The sequence below is a fragment of the Gracilinanus agilis genome, chromosome 4 (genome assembly GCF_016433145.1).
Source record: "Gracilinanus agilis isolate LMUSP501 chromosome 4, AgileGrace, whole genome shotgun sequence".
NCBI lineage: Eukaryota > Metazoa > Chordata > Mammalia > Didelphimorphia > Didelphidae > Gracilinanus > Gracilinanus agilis.
In genome coordinates, this window is record NC_058133.1 from 383,689,455 (window position 1) to 383,714,828 (window position 25,374).

The 25,374-nt window shown below is 34.7% G+C and overlaps 1 protein-coding gene across 6 annotated transcripts in view; it reads right to left on the minus strand.

Annotated features, from left to right (window-relative positions):
* The window catches only part of PTPRK (protein tyrosine phosphatase receptor type K), a 733,127-nt gene that overhangs the window by 21,776 nt on the left and 685,977 nt on the right, over positions 1-25,374 (minus strand). For 3 of the 6 annotated variants that reach the window (XM_044676951.1, XM_044676952.1, XM_044676956.1), the window contains 5 exons: positions 24,969-25,045; positions 24,752-24,769; positions 22,231-22,267; positions 19,956-20,053; positions 18,108-18,224 (listed from right to left, as the gene is read on the minus strand). In XM_044676951.1, the coding sequence (XP_044532886.1) occupies positions 18,108-18,224; positions 19,956-20,053; positions 22,231-22,267; positions 24,752-24,769; positions 24,969-25,045 (347 nt within the window). The remainder of the gene's footprint in view (positions 1-18,107; positions 18,225-19,955; positions 20,054-22,230; positions 22,268-24,751; positions 24,770-24,968; positions 25,046-25,374) is intronic. The other 3 variants (XM_044676955.1, XM_044676950.1, XM_044676954.1) reach the window with 1 other exon arrangement.

Below are 25,374 nucleotides of genomic sequence, written 5' to 3' on the forward strand. Positions count from 1 at the left end.
GAAGTTACGGGTTACACTGAGATTACAAATCTGAGTGGCTGAAAGGATTATAGGTAGTATGTCATGGATATATTTGTGAAAAGTGTATTCACCCACCCAATTTTCTTCTTAATTTGAATAATCTTATAAAAACCGTTTTAGGGAAAAAATTGGGAAAACTCAAATGCTTCTCTGACCAACCCTACTTGGGGCTTTGAAGATGAATTTACAAAGAAGCTAACCCATCACTTAAGGAATGCCCCCCACCCTCACCCAAATCAACATTATCTATGTGGTACTGTATTTTTATTTAGTTGATTAAACAGTTCCCAATTATGAGTCTGGGTCCACCTCTGGTGGAAGTTTTAAAGGTTGGGAGGAAAGCAACCTGCATTTATTGAACACTTACTACGTGCTAGGTACTGTGGTAAGCACTTTACAGATATCTCCTTTTGACCTTCATAACAAACCTGTGAGTTAAGTGCTATTATGATTTCCATTTTACAGTTGAGAAAATTTAGACACACAGAAGTAAACAACTTGTCCAAAGTCACCCAACTAAGTGACTGAGGTAGATTTTATGCTTTAATATGATTTAGACATTTGATATGGTAACCCCAAAATACTCCAATGCAAACTTCTGGAAATAAAAGGGTATTTTCTGCCTCTGGTCCTAGTTAAATGACATCAGGAGTATTGTTTTGGTTTTGATTGACAAAGTTTATTAACACTAATAAGCTAGATTGTGTGTAAAGGAGAGCAACAAGGATGACGAAGGACCCTGAGTCCATGTCATAGGCATCGTTTGAAAGAACTGGGGATGTTTTGCCTTGAGAAGAGGAAATTCAAGAAAGGTAATGCAGTTGTCTTTAAATATTATAAGGGTTTCGATATGGAAGAATAATTGGATTTGTTCTACTGTCTTGCTGACCTTCTTGCTATTCCTCACATATGACGTTCTCTCCCATATCTATACTTTTGCTCTGGCTATTCTCCATGCCTGGAATCTACTTCTTGGCTTTCCGATTAGGTTCAGCTGAAATGTCATGAACCATACCAATTCATCCCGTTTTATTTACATAAATTTTCATCAAGGAATCTGCGTAATAAGCAGGAGAACTTTTTCAAAGTCTGAAAATAATGTGGAATCTAAATCAACACATATTTTTAAACTGTTTTTCCTTGTTCTCATCACATGAATGGCCTTTGTAGATCAAATATTTCATACATGATATTCTCTGCCTACTATGGCACATAATCTTTTGTGGCCAATATGCTTTAAACTACTTATGATCACAACATCTCTCCATTTCCCACTGGGTCATTTGCAATTTTTATTTTTTTATACATTGTGACATTCTATGATTGACAGTCATTTATCATCAGCAGGAATATACTGGATTTCAAAAAATGGGTTTGTGAGGCATGGTATTACTTAGCATCTTTAAAAATGCTCTACATTTTCTCAGGAGTGGTCTACCTCCTTTCTCTCTTCTCTTTGATTAGGAACTCAGTATGCTGTCCATTAATAGTTAATGTCCAAACATTCTAAAATAAAGTTAGAATGAATCAATAATTTGTCCTCATATCATCTCTATGTCATAGTTTGGGTGATAGAAATTTAATCAGTCAATAAGTCCTTATTATTGTCTACCACAATATACTCTAGGTGCTCAGGATAAACATGTTAAAATGAAAAAGTCCATACCATCAAGAAATGTATATTCTATATAAACACACAGACATACCAAGTAGGAAACTAGGGGATTCTGAGAGGCAAAGTTGAGTGTTATGGAAGTAGAACTGGCAAGACATGAAACTTATTGGACATGTAGCATGAAGAAAAATGAGAAGTTGAGGGTTACACTGAGATTACACACCTGAATGGCTAAAAGGATTAGAGGGAGTACAATCGACAAAAAAAAATAAATTATAAAGAAGTGTGGATATTGGTGAAAAAATAATGAAGTCTGTTCTGGTCATGTTGAATTTGAGAGGAATATGGGACAATTATTTGGAAATGCTGAATAAGTGAAAGGAATAAGGTGAAACTTAGACTCAGGAGAAAGATAATAGTTAGATATTGGTATCTGGGAGTCCTCTGTGGAGAACTGATAATTGAATCTGTAGTCTGATAAGTGACCAAGAGAGTAAGCCTATAAAGAGAAATTAAATAGGTCCAGGACAGAGCCCATAATAGTTTACCCATAGTTAATGGCTGGGATGTGGATGATTAATCAATCAAAAATTATTTATTAAATGTCTACTATGGGTCAAATGAATATTGTCCTAGGCCCTAGGGATATAAATGCAATGAATGAAACAATCTATACTTAAAAGGAGTTCTTATCTTAACTGAGATGTTCCAGAAAAAGAGATTCTGAGAAGAGGGATTTCCAGAGCCAGGCAAAAGGATCTAGGATGTCACTTTTGGTAGTATGAGAGAGTCAATCTGGGAAGAATGAAAGAATTTTCATGCTGAAATGAAGGGCCAGTTGAGAATATAGAACATCAGTTTCTAATCCAGTAGCTGGATTAAATTCAAAACTCTCTCTGGGGTATTTAAAATCTTTTATAACTGAGCTTCAATCTGCCTTTCTAAACTATTACATGTTATTCTACTTTCTATGCTCTCCAATCCAGTGAAGAAGCCTTCTTATGCCTAACACATTAAATTTGATGTACTTTTTTGCGTAGGTTTTATCACTTTAATTACACCATCCCCATTCATACTTGAATGGCACTCTCTTAATTTCTGCTTTTATAACCTCTAGTTTCCTTCAAAGTTCAACTTAAATGCTAACCCTTATATGAAGTCTTTCCTGATTCTTCCAGTTTTAGTGTCTCCTGAAATTATCTTATATTAATTTGGAATCTATTTTTGGCATATCTATTTCTGTCCCTATGGTTGTCCTCCACCATCCACCCCGGAAAAACAGTAATTTTCTTTCTTTGAATCCTTAGGACATAGCATTTTACCTAGCACACAGTAAGTATTGAATACTGAAAATGCTTGTGTATTGATTGGTTTCTTTCTTCTTCCTGTACTGTTCAGCAGCAGCACCAAGTGAGTACAGTAGAAGAGATAAATAGTGGAGCAATGTAGGGTTGGTGTTTGTCGAGGTATAATTGGTCATAGGACAAGGAGTCAAAGAATTTGAGATTTAGAGAACAGTAAAATATGGAATTGGTTAAGTACAGAGAAAAGGAAAATAAAGCCAGGATGTCATTGATGTTTTGGGAAGAGTACTGAGGGGTAGAGAGACCAGAACCCAAGAATATATTTTGAGGGAATGAGATAAATGGAATGATAGGAAGTTATGTTTTGATAGAGGATTGCAATTCTTGAGTGTGGAAGTAGGGTAAGCCACCTTTGTGTGTGGCTGCCATAGAGTTAAAGTGAAGTTATAGGAGTTAATAAGATTAATGAACTGGATTACTAGGGTGCTTGAAGTAACATCAATATGTATTTATACATTAAAATGTTCTAGTATAAAGGCAGGGTTAGGCTGGAGAAAAAGACTGTAGGCTACATAATGAAGTCCTTGTTAAAAGAGAGAAGGATCTGGGTCTAGTGAATGTTACAAATTCTGGATACAGTGATAAATCTGGATGAAGTGAAAGTTAAAAGAGAAGAGGTTGCTGAATAATGGTGGCAGTCAAAAAGTGTCAAAAAGAAGTGATAGGAGATAAAGAGCAAGCCAAATTCTCATCCTCTTGTACCGGTATGTCAAGTATATAACTGGAAATACTGGTATAGTATGTTTATTATTGAAAAGGCTGGCTAGGGGCCATGTTTTCTTAAGTGAGATCTCTGCAAGTCATTCTTCATCCATTTGATTCCTCCTATTTAGATTTTTAGGTTGATTTCTTTTGGGTAGTCTGGGATCTTGAGCCAACGAGTATTCTGGGGTTTGATGCAATTAATCTTAAACAGTAATATAAAGAGAATTCCATCATCTTTGGGAGTCCCTCTTCCCTTTGGATTCTGAAGAGGGCATACATTTCCTTTTAAAAAATATTAGTAATCAAATTAATAATAAAATAACATCTGGAGATGCAATCTTGTTCAGTTTTGTATCTTATTGGTGAGTTCCTTTTATGGCTAGGTTTTGCTCTTTTGCCTATTGAATAAAATATTTTTCTTTCTAAACAACAAATAATAAACTTGGTAGAGCTTAACATTCTTTACACCATTCATTTAATCAACAATCAATCAATATTTGTTAAGTGTCTGCTATGTGCTGGGTACCATGCTAAGCACTGTGGTTACAAATAGGCAAAAAAAATCTATAAACATGTTCACATGCCTATAGCAAATAATTTTCTTTGTCAGTGATGGAGCTTAGTAGTTCAGATATATCTTCTGAGGAAAAGGAAAGGACACTAAAGAAGATGAAGAAAGCCTTCAAACCAAACCATGTACATAGAGAGTACCTTAACACTGGAGGAAACACAGTTTTTAGAGCACTAAAGGTTCAGTTTTCAAGATAACTGAAAATGGAGAACATTGTTGTGGGAAAATAGTTGTTGGAAATAGAACTAGCAAAAGTATTGCTGGGTCTAAGGGCATGCTGACCTGATGGAGATTATGTTTTGGGGAAGATTTCCTGTATACAATGAGATTTTAGTTAGAACTTAAAGGAAGCCAGGGAGGTCAGTAGTTGAGGGAGAGCATTCCAGGAATGAGAGAGCAAGAAAGAGTGCTCAGAGCTGAGCAGTTGGTATCTGAAGATAGTTCGTCACAAAAGTTTGCTTTTTGTCTTCTTAGATTCAAGTAGGGTTACCCATGATAGATGCAGATGTTATTTTCATGAAGATTTTAGAGATGAAAAAGTTGGTATAGAGCCTAGTTACTTTTACAAATCTTTTATTTAAAAATATTATTATTAGTAGAATTTATTTACAGGTATCTTAGTCCTCCCCTCCCCTCACTGTACTACAGAAGGCATTATCCAGCAAACAGATATGTATATATTGATTATGTCTTTCATATTTCCATTTTTCAGTTTATTCTCTGGAGATGAAAATTCACATGTTATTCTTCAAATATTAAGTCTAGAGCTGTTTAGGGGCTAAAATTAGGAATCTGACAAAGATAGGAGATCAGTTGAACACATTTTTGTTTTAATTAAGAAAAAATAGTAAAGATGGAAAGTTAAGAAAGAGAGATACTTAACTATCTACCCTAGTACTACCTAAAAGCTACCTAAATCTTTTTATATCAACCTATAAACTACCTAAAAACTATTGTTTGAGAGAGTCTTACTAACTCTTCAGCATAGCTAACCAGGCTGAACCTACACTACATATGTATGTGTGCATATATAAAGAGATTTTAACTAACTCACTAAACAATGGCCAGCTACCAACCCACACATTCTCCTTTAATCAGATTCTACAGCAGCCAACTGTCACTAGCAACTGCCAGAAGTACCCTGCCCTCAGGAAATCTTAGAGTGAAAGGCCCTTCTCAAAACTTGGGCTTGCCTTTATCTCTCACTGTCCAATTGGCATTCTTACATCACTTCCTCTCTGAGAGCAGTTTCTATTTCCTTTAACTGTGGGATGGCCTCCATGGTAACAGACCCTCTTATCTTTGGGCCTGGCTTTCTGTCCACAGAGACAGCCAGCTCTTTCCCCAGTTAAGTTAGAGCAAGGGATTAAGAATTTCCTTTTATATATTCCTCTCTGTGATCTTTTGGGAGAAGCTAGTCTCCAAATGAATCATGCAAATATATATCTTATACTTATATTCATATCCTCTATTCAAAGTTGCCTACAATATTATCCTTTCCAATAAAAAACTATAATAATAAGAGGGACAGAGAGAAATAAAAGAGAAAAGAAAGAAAGGAAAACCAATCTTGGATTTTACAAATTATAAATATCACAATCCTGACTACACTCCATGGAAATAAAAACCTGAAGATATCAATTCAAATGCAACAAATACCCCATAAAAAGTTTCCAATTATTATAAAATATTATGTATAAAAATATACAATATGTATAAAAATATATAATCCCCCCTTGAGGTGGGTGTTGACCAATACTTACAACACTTCGTAAAACTTATCATTTAGTTATCATTTAGTTAGTTTAACTTTTCTCTATGGTCCTATAAAAGTATAATAAAAATAACCATTTCTAAACAGAATACATACCAGTATACATATTTAAAACAAAATACAAATTCTATAATATAAATTATACACGTACCCATAGACTATTACTCATTCTATTTCTAAAATCAAAATAATTATTGATACTGGTTTCAAGTGCTTCAGGTACAATAAAATCAAATATATTCATTGAAAAAATATAAATTCATGAGTTCCACATCAGTGAAAATAGTGTCTAGTTGTCTCTGTAGTTTTATCTTCAATGCATGTGACAAGATGTAGTCAATCTGTTTCGATGGAAGGTAGTCATTTCACATATGAACAATGTATCCAAGAGGTCATTTCTTCAATTTTTATAGCCATTGGGGTGATTAAAAGTACTTGAAATGGGCCTTCCCAGGCTGGCTGAGTTGCTCCTGTGCACTGGAAATTCTTTATATATACTTTGTCTCCTGGGTTAAGATCATGAAGGGAAAAGTCTATAGGTCCTGCTTGTACAATGGCTCCAGATTCCTGAAGTTGTCATATTTTTATTTGCAAATCTTGTATATAGGAGGTAATAGAAGTATTCCCTCCTAGCAATGATGTGTATGCAGGGGGAAAAGATTTAGCTTGCACAGGTGGACAACCAAAAAGCCTCTCAAATGGTGAGATAGGTAGATCTCCCCTGGGCCTGCTGCAAAGGCAAAATAGAGCTAGAGGGAGAGTCTCAATGCACAGTTTTCCTATCATGGTCTTAAGTTCCCTGTTCATTCTTTCAACTTGGCCTGAGCTCTGGGGATGATATGGTACATAAAATTTTAGAGTGATTCCTAAACAAGAATAAATTTGAGATAAAACCGAATCAATAACATGAGTTCCCTCGTCTGAATCAATCCATGCTGGCAGGCCAAAATGAGGTATAATTTCTTTTAAGAGCACCTTGGCAACAAAAGCCACTGAAGCTCATGTGGTAGGAAATGCTTCTGGCCATCTGGTCAGCTGATCTACTATGACTAAGAAAAATGTATACTGTCCAAACTTTGGCATTATAATAAATTGGATTTGTAGATGTTCAAAAGGTAGGTAAGGCAGAGGACATCTACCAAAAGATTTCCACAAAAGGCATGCTGGTTATATGCTTGACAGGAGGGGCAGGCTACACACACTTTATAGGTTATGGTAGTTATACCAGGGGCTGTCCATACTTTTTTTTAACAGTCTACAATGTCTTCGGTTCCAAAATGACTGTTTTTATGAATCAATTGACATATTTGATGATAAAAACTTCAAGGGAGTAGGGATTTTCCTTCAGATGACACCAGTACTCCATTAATGTGTTTGGCTTTGAATTTTTGTTATAATTTTTGCACTTCCTTTACATTATAAGAAAGGGATAAATCTGATTCATTAATAGTTGCCAAAAGTAAAATTAGTCCAGGCCCTTCTAAAGTAGTGAGTTTTGCAGCAGCATCTGCCTGGTGTTTTCTTCTAGAGACAGGGTTAGTTCCATGTGTATGGCCAGAGCAATGAACAACAGCTAAAGCTTCAGGTAGTTGGAGAGCAAAAAGAACATTCTTAATGATTTTTGCTTTGCAATAGTTTTCTCAGTTGAAGTTAAAAATCCACTTTAAAGGCAAAGCATACCCACTGCACGGCATATTCCAAATGCATATCTCGAGTCGGTGTAAATTGTTGCCTTATCATCTTTTGCAATTATACAGACATGTTTTAAAGCTGTGAGCTCTGCACCGTGAGCACTTATTTTTGAGGACAATTAGGCTGACCACAGAGTGGTTTTAATAGGAATTTCTTAATCTCCCACTGTTTCTTTAGGAGACAGTATCTGACAGGTTGGGAGTTTTGTAAAATCTCCTTCTGTCTCTTTAAGAGGCAGAACAGATAACTCTCATGCTCTAGCCCTTTAAGAGACCAACCATAAAAGGGAAAAAAATTCAGTTAAGTGTCTCCATTTTCTCTGACTTCCTTGGGAGCAGGGCTTCAGGGTCATTCTCTCAGACACGAAGATCTAATAGTTATTTTGAGACAGTTACTTTTGAGAGTTTGGGATACACATAGAAATTTTAGAAAGAGTCTGATTTACTGAGAGCTTTTCTCTTGTGACTTAGGAGAGAGAGAGAGAGAGAGAGAGAGAGAGAGAGAGAGAGAGAGAGAGAGAGAGAGAGAGAGAGAAAGAGAGCTGAATCAGTGTTTCTCTGTGAAGAGAATCTGACAGTTATATCTAACAGTTTGATTTCATAAATTACTTTAAGAGCTGGTTAATGATAAATGTTCACTGATTAGTTTAGTTAAGGTAGATAGCAAATTTAATATTAGATAGAGAGCTTAGGGTATTTAGGCCTGCTTGTCAGGCAAGAAGATTCTTAGATATAGGGTTATTAGAGATTTTAGTGTAGTCTTTAGATTTTAAGATTTAGTATAAGATTAAGAGATAGATTATCCTTTTCCTACCTCCAACTCCTATCCAAACTTCTCCTCTGTAATAAATAGACCTCCTGGTTTACCAAAAAGATCTCAGCAACTTTTGTCAACTTCCTATTGATATCTAATAACCCCTAACAACTTTATCAACCTCCTATACAATATTAATTACTCATAACAAGTGAAAATTCTGTGACCTCAGTAGCTCCAGTGTAACACATGCCATCTCTCTTGAAAGAAAAACCATCCATGAATAAGACTAGATCTGGATTGTTTAAAGGAGTGTCCAGGAGATTATCTCAAGGTTTTTCGACCCTAGACACTAAAGATTCACAACTGTGTAATGGTTCTCCTGCACCTGGTAAATCCGGAAGAAAGGTGATAGGGTTAAGTGTTGTGCAGCATTTTAAGGTGATATTTTCATTGCCTAACAAGGCTACTTCATATCTTCCAAGTCTTTGGTTAGAACATGTCTGTGTTCTATAATTGAGAAAAAATAGTAAAGACGGAAAGAGAGAGAGAGAGAGAGAGAGAGAGAGAGAGAGAGAGAGAGAGAGAGAGAGAGAGAGATTTAACTATCTATCCCAGTACTATGTAAAAACTACCTAAATCTTATATCAACTTATAAACTACCTAAAAACTATCATTTGAAAGAGTCTCACTAATAACTCTTCAGTCTAACTAACCAGCTGAATCTACATTATCTATCTATCTATCTATCTATCTATCTATCTATCTATCAATCAATCAACTTACTAAACAATGGACAGCTATCAACCCACACACTCTCCTTCAATCAGATACTACAGCAGCCAACTAATGCCAGCAACTGGAAGCAGCATCCTGCCCTCAGGAAACCTTAAAGCAAAAGGCCTCTTATACTGTATATATTGTTTTCTTGGTTCTACTCACCTCATTCTTCATTGTCTCATGTAGTTCTTTCCAAATTTCTTAGAAAATTAACTTGCTCATTGTTTCTTAAAGCACAATAGTACTCCATCACAATTATATACAACAATTTGTTCTGTCATTTCCCAGTTGATGCATCTAGTGTGAAACCCCCTAGATTTCCTGTATTTTGCCACCACAAAGAGAGCTGCTATAAATACTTTGGAAAATATAAGTGCTTTCCTTTATTCCTGATCTCCTTGGGAAATAGAACCAGCAAAAGTATTGCTGGGTCTAAGGTATACACAGTTTTAAAGCATTTTAGGCATAATTTAAAATTGTTCTCCAAAATGGTTGAATTGGTTTACGATTTCACCAACAGTATATTAATGTCTCCATTTTCCCTCCAACATTTGCCATTTTTCCTGATTAATTTTTATAAAATAATATTGTCAATCTTTTCACTAATTGTTCTTGATTTTCAGTTATCTTAAAAACTGAACCTTTAGTGCTATAAACATTGTGTTGTCTCCAGTAGTATTTTCTTCTCTCTGAATACGGTTTGGTTTAAAGGCTTTCTTCATCTTCTTTAGTGCCATTTCCTTTTCCTCACATAAAGTACATCTGAGCAGTTAAGTTCCATCATCACCGACAAGAAAATTATTTATTATAGACACGTGAACATATCAATCCTAATATTGTCTATTTTTATCCTTTTAGGTTCGATCTATTAATGCTTTGGGGTTGATCCAGTTTGGCGGAACAAGCTTTCTGGAGATTCTGTAGCTCTTTCCTATTTTATGAGTTGAGACTGCTTGTAATCTTCCACTATCCTCACATATTATGTTTTGCAAAAGAGCCCATATTCTAAACTTCCCTTACATGGGGCTAATTTAACGCAATCTTTTCTGTACACATGGCTCCCTATTTTCTCCTCTCATTTGCTAAAGCAGCCTGTTGAGACAGTAGTGGCAAAATAGCTGCACAGCTTGCAGAACACAGATGAACTACAGAATCTATTTTTAAAAATTAACATTTGTGTCAAAAATATTATATTCCACTAAACTCAAACCCTACTGTGAACTATTTATAAGAGCTCAATTACAACTTCTTGCTCAGAGAACAGTTGAGAGCACATTTAAAAATTAATACTTAGTATTGTACATTAACATTCTGATTAGGCCCATATAACACTAGCATACAACATGGGTAACACTTCCGAGACATAACTCTCTGAGAGCTCTTTAGAAATAATTATGTTTTCATGACACATACCTCCATTAATATTGCTTTTCTTTCTAAATTCCAGAAATCTAAATAATATACCATAGAATTACCATTATGTGTACACAGCTGTTACATGAAATATCTGAATCTCCCTTATTACAAGGGAACACCAGTGAATAGTGACAGTAACCAAAATATGCCAGCTCTCCTAAGGGTTTTGTGTTTATGACAGATTCTCATGCTTTATTATATTAAAAAGAAAAAGCCATTGTTTTAACCAATCAAAGAAGCATTTACTAAGCAGCCTATCATGTGTGAATAAGCACTAATCATCTTCATAATATTAATTATAGGATATTAAACAATGGAGTCATAAGGTAATGGTCAAAGGAATACTCATTTTTTGGAAAAACTTACTAAATAATGACCAGATCCACTGGAAAAATATAAGCTTCAATTCTTAATTTTCCTGCTTATAAAAGGACTCTTGCCAATTTTATGTCTCTATGGTTTTCCAATGTAGTCTGAGTTGCAGTTTTGGCACTCTCATCAATAAACTTAATTTTGAATTAGATTCATCTGGTATTTTATTTTGATCTCTGAAGCATGACTAATTTTAGCATAGTCAGCATAGTAGGTAAGGCAAGTAGCATGGCCACAGATATAGAAAAGGAACTGCCAACTCTGAAGAAGGAACCTGTCTTCTGCCCAGAAAAAGCTGCTCTCGGGGAGAGGTGCATCTTCACTCACTATATAATGGTAGAAAAGGGAGTGTAGAAAGGCTCTTACCATAGTCTGACCATGAAGTTCAGATATTAGTAGGTGTTTTCCCCTTTTTTTTCAGTAGTGTGTTTCCTTAGAGGTGGAAGGGAGGGTACAATTTCAGTGTGTGGTGAAGATGCTTAGCTGCCTGAGGCATAGGTTCTTTCAATACTCAGAAGAGTTATTTGTGATGGAATTATGCTTCAGTAAACTCCACCACTAGGTGAGACATGTGCAAGGAGTTTTAAAAGCCTAATTATCAGGAAGCAAAGTAAAGGACGCAATAACTATTATTTGGGAATCATTACTCTAATTGTCACTTCTGTCTCTGATTAAGGTTTTAAAAGTTTCCAGGGAATAAAAGAGCCCATCTGGTATCTAATTAACAATAAATTTTTTCATACAAAGTTATCAAAACATGAATATTTTCAGTGATGGCAAGCCAGTTTTTTTATGTTCCCAAATTGATAAGAATCTTCCTCTCCTCTTTTTAAAATTTTGGATCCACATTACCTGGAAGAGTCCCTACTTGTCATTTGCATGGATTCAAACATTTTCTCATTGCCAAATATTGAGTCAAATGCCCTGGACATGTGACCAAAACATTAGAATTAAAATCTAAAAGGTCGAGGATTTGTTGGTTTATCTAGAGTTAGAATGATGACTAACTAAATGTGGGACATGGAGCTAGAGGTGATTGGAGAAGGGAGTGAATAATAATAATAGCTTTAGTTTCCCTGAGAGTTTGGGCCATGTCTTATTCATATCTATTTATCCCTTTTTGCACAGCCCAGCACTTGCCATACGACAGGATCTAAGATGTGTGTGGAACTATTAATTGTTAAAAGTATTTTTATCTGTATCAGATTGCTTACCATCTCAGGGATGGAGAGGATGGGAGAGAAATTTGGAACTCAAAATTAAAATAAATAAAATATTCATTACAGAAAGAAATATATTTTCCTTTTTTGATAGTGAAGGGGAGGTGGGGAAGAAATAAAAACAAATACCTGCTAATGGGAAAAAATAAATTAAAAGATTAAAATTATATACAAGGCCATACAACATTTTCCTTAATTTCTACTAGAAAAGCACAAAGGTGTTTCTTTCTCTCTCAGTCCAGCTAAAACACATCCTGACCATAATAATAAACCCCTACTCGATATCTTGATGTTAAAATATATCCCCCTTTTACTGAGCACATATACCTTTTAGGAAAAAGAAGGCAAAAATTCATATTTTTTCTATAGATACCACTGAAACTTATGATTTATCTGTCTTGGATAGTCTCTCTGCCAGTATACCTTTAATCACTGTCTTTTGCAGGTCCCAAGGGCACACTCTTATTCACAGGCTATGTAGGAGATGAAACTAAAGTCATCGTACAGGTAAAACTGTGTGTTCCTCATTTTAGAGAAGCACACCCTAGCACTTTTATTTTTATTCTTCATCCTCTTCAGCATTAGTAGCAATAAAATCCTTCTATCAGAAAGTTTTGCTCTGCCTGTTCCAAAATCACCTACATTTTGTGTAAAAATACAGTATGTGTTTGGTTTTCTATTAAAAGTAGTCTTCCCATCATTTTTTTTTTGGTTTTGTTTTGTTTTGGTATACATATCACTGAGATGGTTTCAGAAAGAAGTTTTTGGAAATAAGCACAATAATACAAAAATCACTGGCATTCTCCTTTATCTCTTATGCTGAATATTTAATGTACTCCTCAATTATTTCTTAGTATTATAGTTTCAGAATCTCCTTTATTCTGATTATTGGAATCTCCTTTATTCTGATTTTCTTCCTAGTAAACCATTAAAAATGTTCCTTTTGATCAAAAATTACTTGCTTCTATGAAAAATTATAATCTGGAGAGACAGTCTGGTGTAAGGATAATAGCACTGGCCTTGGGGTCAGAAAATTCCCAATAAGTCCTACTGGTGAAATGATCCTGGGCAAATCATGTAACCCTTTCAGGGCCCTGGGCAACTCTCTCAGACTAAGTCAGAGAACAGTTGCAGATCTGCATTAAGAGAGTGAGTTTTCTACAACAATGAAAATACAGGTCTCATTAAAAAAATGTGTGTGTATGTAAACATACATATACACACATATATATATGTATTATATTTCCACTTTAATATATTTTGTATTATAATATTTCCAAAGCACTTTTCTCACAACGATCTTGTGAGGTCAACAGTAATGGTATTATTCAAGCACTTTTAAAGATGAGGAAACAGGCTTAATAAAGGAAAGGGACTTTTATCTAGTTAATGTCAGTATTTTGATATAAATCCAAGTCTTCTGATTTGAATCCTATTGTATTTGAATTTCCATTGTACCACATTGCCTATACAATTCCAAGTCCAAATTGATTAATTAAAAATAAAGCGAAAGAAATTTGTCTGGTGAATTCATTCATTCATAATACCACCACTCATTTAAAGAAAAAAAAGTCAATGGATAGAATATTTATTTTTAAGATAACAATTTAGAAAGGACTCTTACATTGAAAGATTAGCCCTTAGGGAAACTGCTTATATATGAATGGGCTATCTTTTCTAGTCCTTATATGCACATTTTCATTCTTGTACCTTCAGTTATTTTGGGCCAGGAGCTTTCGTTCCTCACCTACTAAATTCTTACCTATTCCTCCTTAATACCTGCCTCAAATTTCATCTCCTCAATGAAGTCTCCTCTAATCCAGCACTTACTTTTTGTTTGATCCTAAGTAAGTCACAACTTTCTTGAGTCTCAATTTTCTGATCTATAAAACGAGAAGGCTGAACTAGACAGCCTCTTAGGTAGCTTCCATTTCTTGATCCATGTAATCCTATGGTCCCTACATACTGGAATTCATTTTCTCTCCTTGAGTAGAGTGGATACTGCATCAGTATATGGGCATTTCTTAGTAATCTTTTGATCTTCTTCAGGGCTTAGCCCAGTGCTTTGCACAGAGTAGGCACTTATATTTCATATATTTGTTGAACTTAATTGCCAGAAATAAAAATAGTTGTAGCAGAAGTGGCGGGAAGCAGCATTAATACAGTTACCATTGCTCTTTTCCATCACCCTGTCTTCTGTCTTATATATATAAGAATTGCTTTATTATTCTTTCTAAATTAACTAAATGGATCCCATCCATCTACCATTGCTAGGAGTTAGCAAAAGCACATAACTTGGGAGTCAGAACACCTGAATTTTATGTCCTACTCTAGCATAAGCTAATGTTATGACCCTCCCTTTTAAGAAGCCCACAGTTTATTTGGAAAAGAAAGGCATACCTTGAGTAAAAGTTAAGTAACAAAACAAGAGTAAAAGAATGATACGACAACATAGCATAAGAGATGTGAGAGGGCGGTACATAATTAACTGCCAAGTACAAATATAGACATTAATGGTATGAATTCCCAGAAGGGAGAAATAACTTTTAGATAGTGATGTGGGAGAGTTTCCTGAAAGAAGCCCCAGAATATGGGTAGAATTTAGATACATGGAAAGGCGGGAAGAAGCTATTTCAGCTAAAGGAAAGTGTATGGAGCTGAGAAAGTGAAAGACATACTCAGGAAGGCAGTTTGGCTACAAGAGAGGTTCTTTCTAGAGAAAGAGAGGCATATCTGGATACACAGAATGGGATTGGCCAGTACCTGACTCTGAATATCATTTGAACTTTATTCTGTATATGGGGAGTCACTGAATGTCTCTGAGTAGGAGAGTCACAGGATGAAAGGAAATTCTAAATACTGCTTTAATTTCTAGTTTTTCATTTCTGTTGGTTCACTTCTAAAATGCTATCAGCTCATAATCTTTTTTCAATTTTATTCTGTCCCATTATATAGCAATCTTAAAAAATTCTTTTACTTTCTTTTGCTATGCTAGGTCACATCTTTCCTTAACCTGAAAGAACATTTCTTTTTTCAGATTTCTTTTTAGAAAGATAATCAGTGAAGGGTTGAACATTTGCAAAAGTCTGTGACTAATGTTTCCATGTTACTTGTAACTCACCAATGTGAAAACTAAATTCTATACATGTTTGTGTGCATGAGTGTGTGCATTTTGAAAGATGGATGGAAGATCTAAAAAAAACTGGTTTATTTTAAGCATATCTTTTTAGTTATTGTTCCACTAGAAAAAGGAATAGATACTCTTTAAATTCTGTTGTTGTTGTTTATTCATTCATATCTGATTGTTCATGTTCTCATTTGGAGCTTTTCTTAGCAAAGATACTGGAGTGGTTTACCTTTAGCTTCTCCATTTCATTTATAGAGGAGAAACTGTGGCAAATAGGGTTAAATGACTTGCCCAAGGTCACACAGATAGTAAGTGACTGAGGCCAGATTTGAACTTCTGACTCTAAGACTGGCATTCTATTTCTATATACTATGGCCTTAAATTCACTACTGACTTCTGTATTTATATTATGGACAAGTTTCATTTTTCTTATTTCTGTTTATCCCAGTTCTATAGCACATTGGCCTAAAATTGTATTAATTAATAGAGATATGCTAAAGAAACAATGCCAAAGAAAAATAGATATAAAACATTGCCATTTTCTACTGCTAGGCAACCAGTAAGACAAGCCATCAAAATCCACAGATGATATAAGAATCTTTTTTATGGGCAAATCTCATATCGTTTACCCCTTGACCATATCAATCATTTTAGAAAGGATATTTTTCTTTGGTTTTGCTTTTTGGACCATACTTCTGATTTTCTTGGAGCAAGGAACTCCCCTCCATCGAAAGATTATTAACAAATCATCTATACTTTCGAGTGTTGCTCAGAGCACTGAGAGATGAAAGGTCTTGCCCATTATCATAACTAGTATATAACAGAGGCAAGACTTGAATCCAGGGTATCCTGTTTCCAAGAACAGCTCCTCCCTTCTATAGGCTATCTACTGGAAGTGTTAAAGAAGAGAAATAGAATGATTTGAGAAGTGCCAATGATGGATGACTCAGGCTAAAATCAGATATTAGAAGGATCCAGTCTCCTAGATATTCTTAACATTTCCCAATAATTAAATCATTAAAATTCACGTACAAATTGTTTTAAAATAAATCTCTGCAACTATAAATATGACTTCATAATTTGTCATTTCACAAAGTTAGACTTTCAAGCCCCAGATTCAAAGGGATAATAATTTCCTCTTGGGTCCTTTACTTTTACTTAATGTTATTTTGTCATGTGCAGAACAGTCTCATTCCAAACAGTCAGAATTTGGTCATGATTAGTAGATGGACCTGCATTTCCCCATTCACTTATCCTTTTTACAACGAAGTAAAGTTATATAGCATAGTCACCAATCTCCAACTGATTAAGCTGAGTTTTATTCCCATGTTTGAGTACAATGCTACATATTTATGTAGAATAATATCCTCATCAAGATATCTTTGTCTTCAGGGTAGCATCTGAGATACTGTCCCTACTGTGCTTGCCTCTCATCACCACAAGCAGTCCTATTTATCTTACTTGGCAGTAAGGGCTATTTAAGGGGACAACCTTGCTACTCCCTCTGGCTCTTCTCTCATTTCTTATTTTATAGAGTCATTGAATTGAAAGGGCCTTAGAGGCAATGTAATCCAAACTCTACTAGAGCAGAAATCCTTTCCACAAAATCCCTGACAAGGCAGGATATTTTGTTTGAAATTCTCCTTCATCATTAAAAAGGATGGTCTGTTTGAAGACCTCCAATTCATACCAGCCTATTCTACTTTTGGGCAACTCTAATGAGTAAATAAGATCTTGGTAATAATTTCTTGAGGGGTCAACTTTTGCCTCACTGCAACTTTCTCCTAATGCTACTTTTTGAGATCAAGTCCAAAATTTCATCAAAGCCTTGCTTCTGTAAGGTAAGTAGTGCTAGTTCATTTCAGTCCTGGAGTTGAGTCCACATTCTGTTATCACAAGTGAGAGAACAGAACTACTGCCTTAAAGTGTAACTTCCAAGAACATAGAGACTTTGCCTTAGATCAAGTTCCTCTTTTTCCACACCCTCACCTAGCATGATTCTCTATCAAACATGCTTAATAATTTCTTTTTAAACCCTTACCTTCCATCTTAGAATTAATACTGTGTATTGGTTCTAAGGCAGAAGAGTGGTAAGGGCTAGGCAATGGGGGTCAATTGACTTGTCCAGGGTCACATAGCTAGGAAGTGTCTTTGTCCAGATTTGAACCCAGGACCCCCTGGCTCTAGGTCTGACTCTCAATCCACTGAGCTACCCAGCTGCCCCCAATAAGTTTTTTCTGAATAATTTTGTCAATAAAAAGATAGCTTATACTAAACTCCTGAGGAAATGTGGTTTTCTAGCCTTCAACCCCCTCCTTCCAAATTAGAAGGAAATAATTTCTCCTTCATGGAAAAAACTGCTTTATTTTTCAATTGGAAGCTAGTTGGCTACGGTATAAAGTGCTTAATTTGAATACAATGATGTTTTTAGCAAGGAGAAATTTGCTACTCATAATATTCTAATAGGATGGAACTATTAGCAATGTGTTTTCAGTGAAAATCATTATTTTTGCTATAATTTAAATACAAAAATGTTAACTGTGGGCTCCTTGTGAGCAAAGATTGTGCTTTTTCTTTTTCATTTCTTTTCATTCTCAGCACTGAGTACATATCTGGCATATAGAAAGTGCTTAATATATGCTGGTTGATTATGACAGTTGTTTTACTATCGCGATGACAGAGTTTTAAAATACTTACCCTTTCCAGGGTGAACGTCCTAACCACATATTCAGCAAGTGGTTCCATTTCTACACAAGTTACTTTAAAGTCACCATAAACTTCAGTATCATCAGGCCAATACTTATAACACTTAACCTGAATGGCAAATGGAGAAAAAAAGTTAAAAGAATGAAAGTGAAGACACAGGATAATTTACATCAAAATGAGACACTTAAATATATCCAGGAACCTAAGTTCTTATGTCTGAGGTTCCATTTCTATCAAGTTTTAATCAAAGATGACTAATTAGAAGCCCAATCTTCTGAAATCAGCATCATCACATCATCAATGAAATGACAACACCAGTTGTATACCCGACTGGCAGACTTACTAAAGCAACGGATGATATTTGCCTATTGAAATGAATTCTATGAAATGTTCAGAGGTCAAAGAGGCATGTCTTCATCATTAGCTTTTTAATATGGAGTACTGATTTTAAGAGCAATGTCTACTATTTACAGAAAATAGAAAAATTTTCTAACTTTTGTTCTGTTTTTTTTAAAAAAAGTGTCAGCCAACAAAAAATGATTCTGGTATACACTCATACTTCCCATGTTCTATTTCTTCTTTTATTTTTAAATTCATTTTTTTAGAGAAATTTTTTCTATGGTTACATGATTCATGTTCTTACTCTCCCCCCCCATTCTATTTCAAAATTCATCAGTGGCTTCTATGTTGAAAAAAACAACTCTTCTTAGAGTCTTCATCTACTTCACCCTCTCTGGAGCATTTGAGAGCAATGGCTATGCCCTGCTTCCTCACCTTTAGAGATGCCACATTCTTCTATTTCATCTCCATCTCTCTAACTGATCCTTTTCATTCTTTTTTTGCTGGGTCTCCTACCTCTTCCCCACTTTGAAAATTGAATGTGTCCCAAGCATTTGTGGTCTAACTTTTTATTTTGTCTCTGTTCATTCTCTTATTTGGCTGCCCATCAACTTTCACGCTCCACCTATTATATCCAGATATATGACCCCCAGATCAATATTTCTAACTATTGTTTCCTCTGAACTTTCATTCCCAACAGAGCCAAAATAAAGCTTTATTATCGCTCCTAAACCAACCTCTGACTGATATTTCTGATTATAGCACCCTCATTACCTTACTCTCTCATGTTTGAGATCTCTTTGATTTCCCTCTTCCTTACTTATCTTATGCAAATTCTACCTCAATAATATCTTTTAATACTTAATAATATCTACTAACACTATCCTTATAAAGGACCTTAAAACCAAGCACTTGAAATATTACAACAACCTATAAACATTTCATCCTGTTTGCAGGCCATCTGATCAGCACTGTAAACCTTCTCTCATACCAGACCAATTATATTAGGCAGTTTGACAGATCTGCAATGTCATTCTGCTGCTCAAAAAACTTTCAATGTCTCCCACTTGCCTCCTGAGTAAAATCTGGATACCTATACCTGGCATTGAAGGCTCTACACCGTCTCACTTTCCAGTCATATTTAACACTTATCTGTTCCATATAACCAATGACCACTCAAAACCATCATTCCCTGTATATGATTTGTGCTTCCTTTTGCTCTCTTTCCTTCTATGGTTCTATGTCCTCTTATAGACTCTGCTTGTTAAAACGCTTGGAAGCTTCAATAAAAGGTGACTTGCTGCATGAAGTCTTTCTCCTTTCAGTCTTCACAAAGTACTTGGATTCCACTTTTTTTTATCTTCTTATATATTATTTTGTATCATTGTTACTTAGTTGTAGCACTCTTCTACTAAGCTGTAAAGACAGTTTCTACACATTATGTATTAAAGATTTGTTGAGTTGTTAAGTAAAACAAAGAAACAAAAACAGGTTGCTTACTCGGCCAACTTCAACTAAGTTTGTAACCATTACAATACAGGCTGACTGCTCCTGCCAGATCATCCTCCAGAAATCATATACTGTCTCATGGACTGGACCTACAAAAGAAAGAAGAAAGTAATTGATCAATTAAAAAGCACTTATTAAGCCTTTACAGTGTATTAATCACTATGCTAAGTGTTGGGAATATGGGAAAAAAAAGTCTTTTCTTTCAAGGAATCTACCTTTTAATGGAGGAGAGAGCCATAAAATGGCACATAACAGATGAACACAGATTTGATGGAAGACTGGCTTAGAAGAGATGACACTAGCAGCTAAGGGTTAGGGGAAATAATTACTAAAAGAAGTAGTGTTTGAGTTGATTGAAAGAAGCCAAGGAATTCTAAGAGGAAGACATTAGGAGGGAGAACATTCTAGATGTGGGGTAGAATTAGAGCAAAGGCCCAGACACAGAAGATGGAGCACTCTGTAAGAGTAACAGCAAGTTGGCTAGTATGTCTGGACCACAGAGAGCACAAAAGTGAATAATGGGTTAATTAATGAAAATTCTTAGGAAACCTTAGGAAGGTTGTGGAGAGTTTTAAATGCCAAAGAGAGGAGTCTATATTTGATGATGAAAGTAAGGGAGCCACCAGAATTTACTGAATAGAGGTGGGATAACAGGCAGACCTAGGAAGGATGTATTAAAGTTGGGCAGAGAGCTGAATTATTAGGTTATTGCAATAATCCAGACTCTGGAATAGCAAGTATGCTCATTATTCTTGTAATTAATGTAGAATTCAGATATGAAAAAAAGTAGGAAAAAACACATCAAAAGCAATCAGACATACAGAACAAATTGTCAGGAGATGGCATTTAAGTTCATTTTGAGTCAGCATTTGGTATTAAAAAAACACTGATATGCAGCATATTGCTATGTCTGTCTGCCTGTTCTTTATATACCCATCAATATCATTGTTTTCTATGGTACTTTTATCTATTTTTGCATTAGGTCCAGCCATTTTCAAATCACCATGAAAAAGGTGAACCTTCCACTAACAATGAACAAAACAGCCCATAATGCTAATTGAATAAATGCCCATTATTTAGAAACAATGCCCATTTGGTGGCTAATGAAGATGCATTCTTGCTGATAAATTTTCAATCCCTGCAAATGTATTACTATGATGTAGTGCACTTAAAACAGTAAAACTCAAATGCTGTTCATCACCATCGACCTTTCCAACTTTAAAATGATGCACAATTAAACTAAATTACTCCTGAAGATATGTGGAAATACTTAGAATATGACCTCTGACAAAACAGTAAACATTAGATTAGAGCCACCTGCTTCTATTTTCCATAAGACAGATGTGCAGTTGTTGTTTTTTTTTTTTCCTCTTCAGATAGTCAATGATCAACCTGGATAGAAAATTTAAAATCCTCTCTGCCTCTTTTGTGCTGCAACAGCAAGATTTCCCTGCTTTTCCCTTCCTCTCTAGTAGGATATAACTTGTCAAAGCTCCCTTGGGCCCTTTGTCTGTCTCTAGTTTTGCCTTGTCCAGAAATGGCAAGAAGAAAGTTTAATATCTCATTATAACAGAATTGGTCCTGGGCCACTAAAATTCCCCACTGACAAACTGTGCTTCAAGGAGGCAGTCACCTCATTCAGGATGAGGCTGAGTTTTAGTTCCCCTTCACTAAGGAGATCAGTGATTCTTTTACACTGACTTTCTTGGCTAAGTGCTCTGTGATGCCAGAACACTGAGGACTAAATCATCAATATGACAAGTTACTCAGCATCCTCTAGCTCTAATACACTAACACAAGCTTTTACTTATATGTGTTCCGCTTGGATGGAGGTTCTAACATTGCAACTATACAAGTGAAAAAAGACGAGATGTTACTTTGTGTTACATCGAACATTTGGTGCTTTCCTTTACTATCTTACTGTTTTAATATAGTTAAGGCCATAAAAGATTTTTTTTTACAGTATAAATGGGAGGTGTTTCAATTAATTAATTAATTTTAGACCCCCCCTTTTAAAATTATTTTTAGAAAATTTTTCATGGTTCCATGATTCATGTTCTTACTCTCCCCTCCACCTCCTCCACCACCCCCCAACACCCTGTAGCCGACACACATTTCCACTGGTTTTAACATGTGTCATTGACCAAGATCTATTTCCATATTATTGATAGTTGCATTGGGGTGGTTGTTTAGAGTCTACATCCTAAATCATGTTCGCATCAACCCATGTGTTCAAGCAGTTGAAGGCCATAAATATTTAATTTACCTTGGGTTGCAATGTAGTGGCTGGGCCTCTGGTATCCCTAAAATAGTAAAGCAAAGAGATTATCATTGTGTAATGTTGCCAAAAATAAAAGAATGAAGGCATAAGACGGTATAGAAAATCCTTTATTAAGGTTAAATTATAAAATGCCAAGAAATGAATAGTGAATTTCTATGATTCACCTCTCAAACTACAGATATATTTTATCTGAAAAGAAAATATAAACATCTGATTAGAATAATAAAGTAGTCACTGTTCACTATTTTATGACTCCAGTACACTTCATTTTATTTCATTAAAAGAGTCCTTTTATTGTGGACATTATATTCCATTAAAGAGTTTTATGCCTTCCCATTGGTCTATGGTCACACACATCCAACGATAATGGTGTACAAGATCTAGGTTCTTATTTTATTAGCCCAAAATACATCACAGTGAATTACAAATGGACAAAGACATATTAGAACCATAAAATAATAATTGAACATTCCAATGTTAGAGCTGGACAATGCATGTGTGCATAGAATTAACAACCTGATATGTTTCGAAACAACCATTTTCTATAAATGTGATCAAGATTATCAACTGTATTTGTGCATGTTCATACACACACAATTATAAACATGCACACATATGTAAGATTTTTTTAAACAAACAACCCTCGACCTGAACAAAAACTTTCATTTTTTAAAAATGTGTATACACACAATCTTGGGTAAAACATCTGTTTTTTTTTTTTCAAAAACATATTGAAGTGTTAAAAGATACTTTGCTAACAGGTCTGACATAGGACAGATCCTTGAAGACAAATTCAAAATTCATTTAATTATCACTAAGTGTGGTGGTGGTGTTAAGGTTTGAATTTGTTGTTTTTGAAGCACAGAGGTCTGATTATGGGTTAACAATGTAAGAGAGGGTATCACTTTTTTATGTCTGGGTGTGAAGAACTCAATGTAGGTGATCATGTGTAAAATGGCAAAGGCTAAATCTCCACTGAAACTCTATGTGAAGACCTCTGGGCTCCAAACTTAATGGACATCAACATATAAAAGGAAGAACAATCAATATTTTCTTCTTCTTAAAGTTTTTTTTTGTCAGAAGTGATCTTATCATCATAATTCTGCTTTTTGTAGTTGGACTTCTTATACTAAATTAAAAAAAGAAAATAAGTATGTATGTGATCACTGGAATTTCATAATAGAATGACAATATAGTTTGATATTTGGCACCAAATTTCATCTGAGAGGAATTCTAAATTCAGAATGACACATTTAACTTATAACACTTATGAGATAACTGTAGAAAATAATATTATAATAAAGTTCCAGTATATAAATTCTGACAAAAGATTAACCTGGGATTAAAATACTAAATAGGGAAAAGATATTAAAAATGATTAATTGAGGCTCTTTAAAAATATTTTATTGTGAAAAAAATCCTTTGATATCTAAATGTACCATAGTGGGGACTGTGGTTTTGTTAAAATATCAAATAAGCCTGAAACACTTTGAAGAAAAGCAAATATGCGATTCACATTGTACTTGTGAAATTCAACCTTATTATTATTTAGCAATAGGTAGTAATAATTGTAATAAACTAAAGAAAGTCTCTTCAAGCAAGTGAATGAATAGATTTGACAAAAGAAGTATAAAAATAATTCTAATATTTTTTGAATAGTTCTTTCATGATCATTGAAATTAGCATGCTCATCTTCAGCTGTGATTTTTATGTTAAATTGTTTAATATACATACATATATTTATATATATAATTTATAAATTGGGCAAACATTCATTTCAAAAGATTATCATTTTATCCCACATTTTTGAATTAATTTATTGTTTAAAATTCTATCATTTTTACAACCAGATTGCAGTAATTCAGTTTTCTTTTCCTTTCAAAAGAACTTAGCTATAGAAATTTTTAAAAGATTATTTGCATGTATACTCACTAATAGCTATAATTCTGTAAAATCATAAGACAATAAGACAACCTATGCCACACCTAATTGATCAGAATGCTTTAAATACATTTGGAACACCAATTTGATTGTCAGAAATGTTACTTTTCCAAAAACCACCACCACACTCCACAAACGAATTTTCCCACCAATTTTGTAAAGCAGAAAATAGAATGTGAAACAGAGTTTCAGCATTACTACTACACATCATACCATCCAGCTTCTCACATAGTTTGGGGAAAGGGACAGAAAAAAAAAAGTTAGAAACAAAAACCATCAAGAAATAAAACTCAAATACTTGATGAATTGCAAAGGTGAAACATTTTTACCTTTTTTCCCCCACTAGATATAGCCAGGAAGGGGAAGGGCTAAACTACCTTTTCTTACACAAGGAACAGAAGTCACAGACAAAAAAGAAAGAACAGATATATTTTTATCATATGATGTTAACTGGGTGAAGCATGCAGAGATACACTAGTAATAGGCATTAGTAAGAACTGTAATTAAGAGTAGATAAAGTCAATATTTAAATAGGGTGCTGTTATTTACATATAGTGGTACTTACATCCCTGTACAGCCAAATCTACAGCCCAAACCAAAGTCAGGTGTGAAAGAAAGCACAACAACGTCAGTGAGTACTAGGACGTAGAACAAGGAAAAGTGTACAGTTTGTTCTTTATTTTTTAAAAGCTATCAATCAATTTATAGGTAGAACATGCAAAAAAAGATTCATATACAGAAGTCAACAAAGTTGAAATAAGCACAACACATTAAAGACTTACATCGATATAGTTGGCATTAATATAATCAGAAGAAGGATCATCCTCGACGGGTTGCAAAATGACTCTGGAGTGGTCATCTGCACATTTAAAACAATACAGGTAAATTATCAACATTTTGTAGTTTCCTAAGACTACATGGACTTAAAAGTCATCAATGTGAAATGACACTGAACAGAAAAGAAGCACACACAAGAGATTCTTTTGGAAGTCAGTTCCCTTGATAAATATTTTGCTGAATGGAATCATAAGTCTTTTACTGAGGTAGGCTGGTGTAGTGAGAAGCACACCATATTTAAGAGTCAAATACTAAATATTAGTGGTTTGAAAATTTTAAATTCACTTAACCACTATATATCTTGGGGTCTTTTTTTTCTCCTGGAAAAATGAGGGAAATAATAGTCTACTC